Consider the following 10,637-nt stretch of genomic DNA (forward strand, 5'->3'; position numbering starts at 1 on the left):
CTTTTCCCCCAGATCCCCCTGAACGCCAACCGCTGCCGGCCCCACCATGTGTGAGGAGGAGACCACCGCCCTGGTCTGCGACAACGGCTCCGGCCTCTGCAAAGCCGGCTTTGCCGGCGACGATGCCCCCCGCGCCGTCTTCCCCTCCATCGTGGGGCGGCCCCGGCACCAGGTGGGTACCCACGGGGGGCGAGCGGCGGCCCCCAGCCGCCCCCCACCCTGCTTTAATCACCAGCACGAGGCTAACGAGGCCACCTCTCCCGCCGGCGTTAGGGTGTCATGGTAGGCATGGGGCAGAAAGACAGTTACGTGGGCGACGAGGCGCAGAGCAAGAGGGGCATCCTCACGCTCAAGTACCCCATCGAGCACGGCATCATCACCAACTGGGACGACATGGAGAAGGTGAGATACCCCCCCCCCACTGGGACAGGGTGCCGGCTTGGGTTTTGGGGTACGACCCCCATTCCCCTTTTCGCTCGCCTTAGATCTGGCACCACTCCTTCTACAACGAGCTGCGCGTGGCCCCCGAGGAGCACCCGACCCTGCTCACCGAGGCGCCGCTCAACCCCAAGGCCAACCGGGAGAAGATGACCCAGGTAAGGCTCTGCGGGACCCCCAGCCACGGCTCGGCGGGACCCCCAGCCACGGGGATGCACCCTCCCAAACGGCAGGAGGGGCTGGAGGACTGGGGGGTTTGGGAAGCCGGGGTGACCCACACCGACCCACCTATTTTTCCGTGCAACACAGCGATCCGTGTGTTTTTCCGTGCAACGTGCTGACCCCGTCTCTCCGGGATAGGCCCCGTGGGTGGGGTGGGATGCTCTGGGGACCCCCGTGCTCCCCCCTCACCCGCTGCCCCTCTCGTCCGCCCAGATCATGTTCGAAACATTTAACGTCCCCGCCATGTACGTCGCCATCCAAGCCGTCCTCTCCCTCTACGCCTCCGGCCGCACAACCGGTGAGTGGGACGCGCGGCATCCACCGCCCGGGGACCGTACGTGGTGGGGGAGGGACCACGCCGGCCTCGCACCCCTTCCCTCACCTTCCTTCTCCTTCCCAGGCATCGTCCTCGACTCCGGGGATGGCGTCACCCACAACGTGCCCATCTACGAGGGCTACGCGCTGCCCCACGCCATCATGCGTCTCGACTTGGCCGGCCGCGACCTCACCGACTACCTCATGAAGATCCTCACCGAGAGGGGCTACTCCTTCGTCACCACCGGTACGGGGCCGGGGTGGGGAGGTCCGGGGTGACAGGGGACCCCGCGGTGCCGCCCCGGCACCAGTTTGAACCTACTTGCCATCGCCTCCCGCAGCCGAGCGGGAAATCGTGCGCGACATTAAGGAGAAGCTCTGCTATGTGGCCCTCGACTTTGAGAACGAGATGGCCACGGCCGCCTCCTCCTCCTCGCTGGAGAAGAGCTACGAGCTCCCCGACGGGCAGGTCATCACCATCGGGAACGAGCGTTTCCGCTGCCCTGAGACCCTCTTCCAGCCGTCCTTCATCGGTGAGCCCACCCCACGCTCTCCAGGCTCTCCCCTACATGGTTGGACCCCCATCCCCACCTCCCCGCCAGCAGGCAACCAGCTCCCATGGGTGCCCCACAGAGGTGTTTCGGGGCTCCCCCAAGCGCTTTGCACCCCAAATGGGGGGAAAAAACCGACATGTGACCCCCGCGGCTCTTTCGGGCATTGGGTGGGGGTCAGGGTGCTGACAGCCCCCTTCCACCCCAGGCATGGAGTCAGCTGGCATCCACGAGACGACCTACAACTCCATCATGAAGTGCGACATCGACATCCGCAAGGACCTCTACGCCAACAACGTCTTGTCTGGCGGCACCACCATGTACCCCGGCATCGCCGACCGCATGCAGAAGGAAATCACGGCGCTGGCTCCCAGCACCATGAAGATCAAAGTAGGTGGTGGCGGTGGGGGGGGGAACCACGGCCGCCGACACCCCGGGTCCTCTCCGGGTGCGGGTTTGGGAGGGGAGGAGCAGGGCGCGCGTCCTGACAGCTCGTGTCTCGGCAGATCATCGCCCCGCCGGAGCGGAAGTACTCGGTGTGGATCGGCGGCTCCATCCTGGCGTCCCTCTCCACCTTCCAGCAGATGTGGATCAGCAAACCCGAGTACGACGAGGCCGGACCCTCCATCGTCCACCGAAAATGCTTCTAAGCCCCCTCCCCCGCCCCGCAGCGGCCCCCCGTTCCCGGGCTGGGGTGCCCCGCTCCTCCTCGGTCCCCGCTGCTGCTCCCCACCGCCCACTGCGCATTAAAGCCTTTTCTCCAGGTTCTGCCCCTGGTCTGGGAGATTTTGGGGTGGGGCACTGGAGGTAACGGGGGAGGGCTGGGAGACCCCCGACCTCATGCTGGTGCCCGTGGCCTCATGTTGGTGCCCCGATGTCGTCCTGACGCCCTCAACCTGCCTTGGTGCCCTCAACCCCATGCTGATGCCTCCAACGCAGTGTCAATGCCCTTGACCCCGTGTTGGTGTCCCCAACTCCATGTTGATGCCCTTGACCTCATGCTGGTCCCCCCCAACCCCACACTGGTGCCCCCACCATCATGTTGATGTCCCCAACCCCACGTTGATGCCTCCAACCCCGTGTCAATGCCCTTGACCCTGTGTTGGCACCCCCAACCTGGTGTCCTCAGCCTTGTGCTGGTATCCCCAACCCTGTGCCGCTGCCCTTGACCCCACGGTGGTGCCCATGACCTCACGATGGCACCCCCAACCCCGTCCTGATGCCCCCAACCCCCCGTCAACGCCCTTGACCCCAGACTGGTGCCCCCCAACCCAAATCGGTGCCCCGCCCCCACGTTGGTGCCACGCCCCCTCCCTATCCCGCGCAGCCCGGACGCGCAGTGGGCGGGGTTACGTTTGCATAAATTACCATAAATTACCATGCCCCCCCACCCCGCCGCACTGCGCGCGCCTCCACCCGCCCCTTCCGCGCCTGCTCAGCGCCGCCCCCCCCGCCCTTCCCGCGTCTTGACGTCACAGGGCGGCGGCGGCAGCGCGCGCCGCTCGGTGCCATCTCATTAGCATATGACGCGGGAAGGCGGAAGCGGTGGCGGGATGGGGCGGTGCGGGGCCGGGCTGCGCCTGGCCCTGGAGGGGAACATCGGTACCGGCGGGGGGGGGGGCTTTGGGGTGGGGGAGGGTCAGGGGTGCGATGGAAGGGGGCGGATTTGGGGAGGGGGCGCAGCCTGAAGCCTCTCGGGGTCCAATTTAATGTCTGTAATTAATTATGCTCAGCTTAGGGGGGGCACCCCAAAAACCTGTGTGACGTCACAGCGGGGGCCGCGCCTGCGCTGCTCCCCCCGCCAACCCCCACCCAAAATGCTCCTCCTCCCCCCCAGCCGTGGGGAAATCCACGTTCCTGAGGCTGCTGGGCGCCGCCTTCCCCGCCTGGCACGTGGTGGGCGAGCCCCTGGCGCGATGGCGGCGAGTGCCGGGCGGCGGCGACGCGGCGACGGCGGAGGTAATGGCCGGGCGGGGCGGGGCGGGGCGGGCTCCTGCGGCGGCGGCGTCGCCTCGACGCCTGGCGGCCACCACGGCCTCCTCCCGCCTCGCCCTCCCGCAGGCGGCGGCGGCGGCGGCGACGGCGGGATGCGCCAACCTGCTGCGGATGATGTACGGTGAGCCGGCGCGGTGGGCCTACACCTTCCAGACCTTCTCCTGCCTCAGCCGGCTGAAGGCCGCGCTGGAGCCGGCGCCGCAGCCCCCGCGCCCCGTGCGGGTCTTCGAGCGCTCCGTCTACAGCGACAGGTACCCGGCGTTCCCCCACGCCCCGAATTAAAACGGGAAGCGGTGAAACGAGCAGCCGCGCCGCCCAGGTCGCGTCGGCGGGGCCAGCGGAGCCGCCGTCCTCTGTAATCGCCGAAACGCACTGGTTGGGTGATTTGGCGCGGTGTTATCCCTACGGATAATTTTTCCTGGTCCTTGCCCGCGCCGGGTGGCGGCTGGAAGTCCTTTCAGTGATGGGTGGGCTTGGCCGCGGCGAGCCACACACGTGCCCCCCACCGTCGCCCGGCCGTAAATTAAGGATTTCTGCCTTAATTTTAACACCCGCGCCCTCAATTGGTGATGCCCTTGACCCCGTGTTGATGCCCCCAGTGTCGTGTTGGCGCCCCTGATGTCACACTGATGCCCTCAAGCGCGTGTTGACGTCCTTGAGCCCATGTTGTGGCCCCCAACCCTATGCTGATGCCTCCAACGCGGTGTCCATGCCCTTGACCCCGTGTTGGTGTCCCCAACTCTGTGTTGGTGTCCTCAACTCTGTATTGGTGTCCTCAAATCCATGTTGATGCCCTTGACCTCATCCTGGTCCCCCCCAACCCCACACTGGTGCCCCCAACATCATGTTGATGTCCCCAACCCTATGCTGATGCCTCCAACCCCGTGTCAATGCCCTCGACCCCGTGTTGGTGTCCTGAACTCCGTGTTGGTGTCCCCAACCCCATGTTGATGCCCTTGATCTCATGCTGGTTCCCCCAAACCCCACACTGGTGCCCCCAACATCATGTTGATGCCCGTGCCCCCGTGTTGTTGTCCCCAACCCCATGTTGTTGTCCCCAACCCCATGTTGTTGTCCCCAACCCCGTGTTGATGTCCCCAACCCCATGTCAGTGCCCTTGATCCCATGGTGCCAAAAAAGCGGGAATTAAAAAAAAAAATGGGGGCGAAGGCGCCTGGGCATGGGGGTGGCCTGGAGGCGGTGCCGGCTGCCGCGTCCCTTCTCCGCGTCCCGCCCAGGTACGTCTTCGCCAAGAACCTGTTTGAGGCCGGGCACCTGCAGCCAGTGGAGTGGGCCATCTACCAGGACTGGCACGGCTTCCTCCTGCGGCAGCTGGGGCCCCGCACCGCCCCGCACGGCTTCCTCTACCTCCGCGCCACGCCGCAGGTGGGTGCCGGCAGGAGACCCCCCCCCGCCGCCGTGCTGGGCGAGGAAGGGGGGACGCCGCGGGCATTCGGCTCCGCTCGGAGCACGGCGAGTGGCTGGAGTTGCCAAAATTACCCAAAAATTGCGTTTTTTGGCCATAAACGGGCTGGCTGGAGGAGCGGGGTGCGCTCCCGTTCCCACGGGAATGTTGGTGGGGGTTTTGCTATGGATTTGAAAGTGGATTTTGGGGAGGGAGGGCTGCAGCGTCTTCTGGCCCGGCTGCGGCCTCTCCCGCGTCCATCTCCGATCTCTCCCGCATCCCGTTTCTCCTGCCGGCGTCCCGTGCGGCGCAGCGGTGCCTGGAGCGGCTGCGGCGCAGGGCAAGGAGCGAGGAGGAGGGCGTCCAGCTGGGATACCTGCAGCAGCTCCACGCCCAGCACGAGCGCTGGCTGGTGGAGAAGACGACGGAGTGAGTCCGCATCCATCCCCGCCGCGCCCAGGCGCCCGGACCCGCCGCGGTTTTGGGGTGCCCCCCGCCGATTTGGGGGTTTATTTGGTTTAATCTCTCCCTTTTTTTTTTGTTTTTGTCTCTCCCTCCCTTCTTCAGGGTCCACTTTGCGGAGGTGAAGGACGCACCTGTCCTGGTGCTGGACGTGGACGAGGACTTTGAGCACGACGCAGCCGCGCAGGGCGTCCTCATGGCGCAGGTGGGCACGGCTCGGCGGCGTCCGCACCGCAGTCGGAGTGGTGCCGACCTCCGAGCCTCCGCCTCCTCTTCGTTTTTCCGTGGAAAAAACAATTTCCACGCCCGTGGTCCATGCTGGTTTCAACCTCTGCCATCACGTCGCCGTCCCGGCGCCATGGCTCCACGCTCTCGATCGCTTTCTCCTTGCAGGTGGAGGCTTTTGTGGCGGCGCTGGGAGCCGAAACTTTGCCCTCGTGCCCCGACCCCCGCTGAGCAGCGATGGCAGCGTCCCCGCGCGCCGGTACCCGTGCCGAGCGGCGGAGCCGGGAAAGAGGAATCACCGCCGCGAGCTGCAGCCGGACGGTCCCGACTCCGAGGCCGGGGGGTGAGTCCTGGCCCCCAGCCGCCCCCCTCGCCCCTTCGTTTTCGGGGGGGGGGGACGCGTATCGAAGGCGCGGACGGCGCGGGATGCGCGTAAGGCGAATAAGCGGAGGCGCCGCCGTGCGATGAGTTTCGGGGCGGCGCTGTGCACTCCCCACGCGCTCGGGGGGCCGAGTCGTCATCACGACCCCCTGCCCCCCCCCCCATTTCTAGGGCTCCCCCCCCGGGGATGCCGACGCCGGGGGTGCTCCGTAAGGGGGGTTTGAGGCGCTGCTTAAATCCCAACAGAAAATCCTCACGGCTCACGTTTAAGTGGAACCAAGCCCTGTGTTTTATTATTTTCTGTATATAATTTTTTCCCCTTAAATTAAAACCAAATCGACGTCGAATTGGGGCGATTTGGGGCAGGGACTGGGGGGCTATGGGGCAGGGTTTGGGGGGGGTTTGGGGGGGTGGGGAGGCAGGGATTAGGGGGTTATGGGGTGGGGTTTGGGGGGGATTTGGGGGGGCGGTTGGGGCAGAGATTGGGGGGTTATGGGGTAGAGTTTGGGGCAGGGAGGGGGGATTTGGGGGGGGCTGTGGGGCTGGATATAGGGCAGGGGGTGGGTGGGCTGCGGGGTGGGGGGCACTGAAACGGGGTTGCCCCCCCTGGGGTTTTGCAGGGACCCCGCTGCCAACCCCACAATAACCATGGAGCGGGGACGCCGCCGCGGCCCCCCCGTCCCACGACCCCTGGGGACCCACTGCTGGCCGCCCCACAAGCCCTGCGCCCAGTCACCCCAAAGTAACCCCCCCAGCCCCCAACCCACCTCCAGACCCCTCCACCACCGCCGAGGCCTACACCCCCCACCCCAAATCACCCCCCAGACCACTTCACCACCGCCAAGGCCTGCACCCCCTGGGGTCTGGGTGCCCCCCCACCCCAAAAAAGGGGTCTGGGTGCCCCCCTCACTCCACAAAGGGGTCTGGGTGCCCCCCCCCCAAAAGGGGCCTGGGTGCCCCCCCAACCCTTGCTCTCTGCAAAGCATTCTGGAGGGTGGGCGCAGGGCCCCGGCCTCGAGCCTCCCGTGCCGGGGCCGGAGGGTCCCCCTGCCGCGGGCGCCCGCGGAACAAAGGAAGTGGCAAAAACGGGAGAAACGGGAGAAGCGGCAGCAGCGAACGTGCGGCCCGCTCGGGGTGGGGGGGGCAATTTGCAGCCACATTTCACCCCCAATTTCCCTCCCCCCCCACCCCAACACCCCACGGGGCCATGCATGCACTAAGCGGCGGGTCGAACCCCCCCAGCCCCCCGTTTCCAAGGGGGTCCTGTACCCCTTTTTTTACAGTAACGCTCTTTATATCTAAATTTTTGGGGGGGGGATGTGGAAAAGTTGCTGCTGTATGACTGAAGTTGTGCGGCAGCGGGGCGAAGCGGCACGTTTTGTGGGGAAAAAGAGAAATAAAAAAGGAAAATGAGGTTGGAAAAAAATAAAAGGGTGGGATTTTGGTGGGGGGGGGCGGGGGACAACACCCTGGGTTTGGTGGGAGTTTGGGGGAAAGGAGGGGTGGGGAGTCAGCGGGGCCGCCCCCCACCCCGGGGTGGAAACGGCGTGGAAATAAAAAAGTCGGGGCGACTCGCGGCAGCCAGCAGCTTCACCTCCGTCCCCGCAGAATTCACCGGCGTCCCCGTGGCAAGGGGGACGGCGAGGGGGTTATGTTCCGCTCGCCGGGCGCCGCTTCCCCCCGCTCCGTCGCGGCGGGGGGGAACCCCGAAATCTGACGATTCCCCCCAGGAGCGAGATGGAGAGGCGCGAGGGGCTGCGGCGGGAGGTGAGTGTTCCCCCAGCGCCCCCAAACCCACCCATCCTCCCCCCGTCCCAGGACACTTTCGCCTTTTTTGGGGTGATTTGTGGCCTCTTTGGGGGGGTTGTAACATCACCATAACTCATCAGGGTGGGCAGGGAAAGCCCTTTCTTGGCTGGGTGATGGTTTTATTTTTTTTTTAAGGGTATTTCCATGGGAAACGGGAGCTTCTGCTGCCTTAAAACCTGCTTTGATGCCTTAATCCCCCCGCACCTTCCCCAAAATCTCACCTCGTCCCCGGGGCGTCCCCAAAACGCCGCCGTAGGGTGGGTGGCAGCGGGACGCACAGGACAAACCCCGCCTTTAAATTGAATTCCTTTGAATTTCGTGGTAAAAAGGAGCGAAACGCCGCGTGAAACCCACCCGGGTGCCATTGTGGGGTCCCCAAAAAGAAGGGGGCACGCGGGGAGGGCAGAGCCGTGCCCGGGGGGAGCATCGCCGAGCAAACAAGTCGCGGCGTTTTCCGCACCAAAAATTAACGATGCCTTCCTTTGGCGCTTCTGGTTTTACCGGCCGGGGCGGTTGTCAGCGGGATTTTTAATATCGCTCCCAAGCACGGGGCGGGGGGGCTGCTCCTGTTGGGGGGGGGTCTCTGCTTAGGGTTTATTTTTAGGGCTTTTTCCCTAAAAAATTGCTGCTGTTTGGTTTTTTGGGAGGGATATCGCGGGGTGCGAGCGGCCGCCTCACGCCTCCGCGTTGTATCCGGCAGGTTCTGCCCTGGGGATGGCTGGTGGGACGACGGGACGGGGCGGCGGGGACGCGAGGACAGGCGGCTCGGTCGGCTTTTTGGCAGACGGCGGGGCGAGGGGGAAGGACTTTGGCCTTGGCAAAGCGCTGGCGAAAACGGTGGGGGATTCACGCCGCGGCACTTAGGGGAATCTTTGAGGATGCTGCCGGAGCCGGAGGTCGGCAGCGGCGGGATTCCCCCGTGCCGGCGGTTCCCTGCCAGCCGCCGGCTGGTGCCGCTGGTGCCAGCGGCTGAGCAATGGGTGTGCCGCCATTCCCACGTCCCGACGCCTTTCCCGGGGTGGTTTGGCAGACGGAGCGAGCCAGGGAGCCGGCCCTTTTCCCCGCCACCGGTTCTGCCCGTTTCTCCGGCTCAGCCGGGCCTGGCAGAGCCGGCGTCTCCCTTCGCGCGCTCCAGTTGCCGGAGCCGCGCTCGTGCCGGCTCCCGCGGGGGTTTGATTTCCACGCTGGGCTATGCGTCCCCAGCTGCGATTTGGGAGAGGAAGAGGAGGGAAGGTGCTGGAGGTCGAGGCTCCGCTCCGCATCCCGCGGCACCGCCGGACGCTCTCCCGGCTCCGCAGGCGGCTCTCGATTCCTTTGCCATTTGCATAACTAATCAACACCGCTCGTTACGCCGCGGCAAAGTCTCGCTCAGCGCCGGGAAGCCGCCGGTTTCTGACAAAAGCTGCCCAAACCGCCCGGAAAAAAACGGGACCTGGCAGAGGGGAGGATGCTCCGAGCCGTCTCCCCCAGTTTGAGGGGGACAAACCTTAAACAAACCCCATTCCTGGCAAGAACGGTTACACCAGGACCCCAAAACCCCTTTGCCGGGTGGCGGCAGGACGTGGTGCAGCTCAAGGTGTCGCCGGCGTCGGGAACCGAAAGCTCCTGACGGAATTTGGCAGGCTGTCTCAGTGCCAAAGGCTGGAGATTAGGGATAATCTCATTTCAAGCATCACTAATAAAAAGTTACTAAATTTGTCCATCGCGAGGGGTTTCGCCGGTGGCTTGGGGCGCGAAATCGCCCAAAAGCGGGTCTGGCGTCTCCCAGATGGATGACGGGATGAAGGAGCGGCCGGGGGTTCGTCTCGTTTGCGGCTGGCGCATCCAGGCGTCACCTGGAGGCCCGAGGATGTCAGCGGTTAAGCTGGAGCGACGCTCGCCGTTCCCATGCCTCTGCCGAAAATATTTCAGCTCTCGGCTGCGATGTTAACGGCTAAACTGACGCGGGGAGCAAATCGCCGGCTGGGTGCCGGCGGATGCACTGCTCTCTCTGGCCAGAGGAAGAGGAGGAGGGTGGGAGGAAGGCGGCACCTCCGTTAATTAAATCCCCCTCCTCTTGGCTTTCTTTTTTTTTTTTTTTTTTTTTTTTTTTGCAGCGACCTGTTGCACGGCGGTGCTGAGCTCAGCGACGCAAAGAGGGTTTGCGGCCCGCAGTGCCGTGGCGCAAGGTTGGAAATTGGGAAGGAAAAACCAGTTCCCGGCACCAGTTTATCCTATCGATTCCCATGGGAGTTGCCTTGCCCGGAGCAAAGGTCGGATCCCGGCAGGCTGCGGGCTCGGCTCATGCGCGGCCTTCTCGGGAAGAGAGGGGCTCCAGCAAATATCACAGGGACGGGATTTCGGATCTGTGGTTCCATTTTCCACCCGGACTCGGTGTCCGTTTTATCCGTCCCCTGTGCCGCCCGGCCTCGCACGGGCCGGGAACTCCTTTGGTCACTCCAGCTGCAAATCCCTTTGGAAAAGGAGTTCTCACCTGGGAAACCTTTGGGACCTTTTGAGTTTGTGGAAGTTTTGCCGGTGGTGGCTTGGCCAGGAATAGGCTTGGAAAACCCACGGCGGGCTGGAGCATCCCGGGATCCTCACCTGGAAGCCCTGGATGGGGAAGGCTTTGGGGGAATTCCCTTTCCGACTCCCCTTTTTCCTTCCTGCTCCCCAAAAATCCATGTGTGCCTTGTATCCCAGACCCGACAGCTCCGGACAGGGGTTGGAAAAGCTGGAGCTGATCCCACCGGGGCTGTTTGACGGATTCCAGCCCCGGCTTAACCCTTTCGCCGGCCCATTCCCACCGCTTTTCCCCCGGGAAAATGCTTCCCCCTCGCCATCCCCTTTTCTCA

At 64.7% G+C, this 10,637-nt stretch overlaps 2 protein-coding genes and 1 long non-coding RNA gene across 3 annotated transcripts; 2 read left to right on the forward strand and 1 right to left on the reverse strand.

Moving 5' to 3' along the window:
- Positions 1-2,294, forward strand: ACTG2 (actin gamma 2, smooth muscle). The gene is made up of 8 exons (XM_086767855.1): positions 1-172; positions 274-402; positions 486-596; positions 874-958; positions 1,061-1,222; positions 1,317-1,508; positions 1,735-1,916; positions 2,033-2,294. Exons 1-8 carry the CDS (start codon positions 47-49, stop codon positions 2,174-2,176), a joined length of 1,131 nt encoding a protein of 376 aa, XP_086623981.1. The 5' UTR covers positions 1-46; the 3' UTR covers positions 2,177-2,294.
- A 142-nt stretch (positions 2,295-2,436) lies between these two features.
- On the reverse strand, positions 2,437-4,554 carry LOC147597428 (uncharacterized). The gene is made up of 3 exons (XR_015261209.1): positions 4,242-4,554; positions 2,562-2,642; positions 2,437-2,500 (listed from the first exon to the last, which is right to left on the reverse strand). It is a non-coding gene; the product is annotated as an uncharacterized LOC147597428 (long non-coding RNA).
- DGUOK (deoxyguanosine kinase) lies at positions 3,050-6,341 on the forward strand. Its single transcript, XM_086767857.1, has 7 exons — positions 3,050-3,128; positions 3,364-3,485; positions 3,588-3,772; positions 4,760-4,907; positions 5,240-5,355; positions 5,494-5,593; positions 5,782-6,341. The coding sequence occupies exons 1-7, from the start codon at positions 3,050-3,052 to the stop codon at positions 5,842-5,844; spliced, it is 813 nt and encodes a 270-aa protein (XP_086623983.1). The 3' UTR covers positions 5,845-6,341.
- Positions 6,342-10,637: the final 4,296 nt, after the last annotated feature.

The sequence above is a fragment of the Chlamydotis macqueenii genome, chromosome 27 (genome assembly GCF_036417535.1).
Source record: "Chlamydotis macqueenii isolate bChlMac1 chromosome 27, bChlMac1.mat, whole genome shotgun sequence".
Taxonomy (NCBI): domain Eukaryota; kingdom Metazoa; phylum Chordata; class Aves; order Otidiformes; family Otididae; genus Chlamydotis; species Chlamydotis macqueenii.

What these genes read in the sequence shown, in the direction of transcription:
- ACTG2 (XM_086767855.1), top strand. Translation starts at nt 47, where the DNA reads ATGTGTGAGGAGGAGACCACCGCCCTGGTCTGCGACAACGGCTCCGGC. An exon ending in TGGGGCGGCCCCGGCACCAG is followed by an intron (nt 173 to 273) that starts GTGGGTACCCAC and finishes CGCCGGCGTTAG; the next exon opens with GGTGTCATGGTAGGCATGGG. An exon ending in ACCGGGAGAAGATGACCCAG is followed by an intron (nt 597 to 873) that starts GTAAGGCTCTGC and finishes TCGTCCGCCCAG; the next exon opens with ATCATGTTCGAAACATTTAA.
- DGUOK (XM_086767857.1), top strand. Translation starts at nt 3,050, where the DNA reads ATGACGCGGGAAGGCGGAAGCGGTGGCGGGATGGGGCGGTGCGGGGCC. An exon ending in GGCCCTGGAGGGGAACATCG is followed by an intron (nt 3,129 to 3,363) that starts GTACCGGCGGGG and finishes CCTCCCCCCCAG; the next exon opens with CCGTGGGGAAATCCACGTTC. An exon ending in CTGGTGGAGAAGACGACGGA is followed by an intron (nt 5,356 to 5,493) that starts GTGAGTCCGCAT and finishes TCCCTTCTTCAG; the next exon opens with GGTCCACTTTGCGGAGGTGA.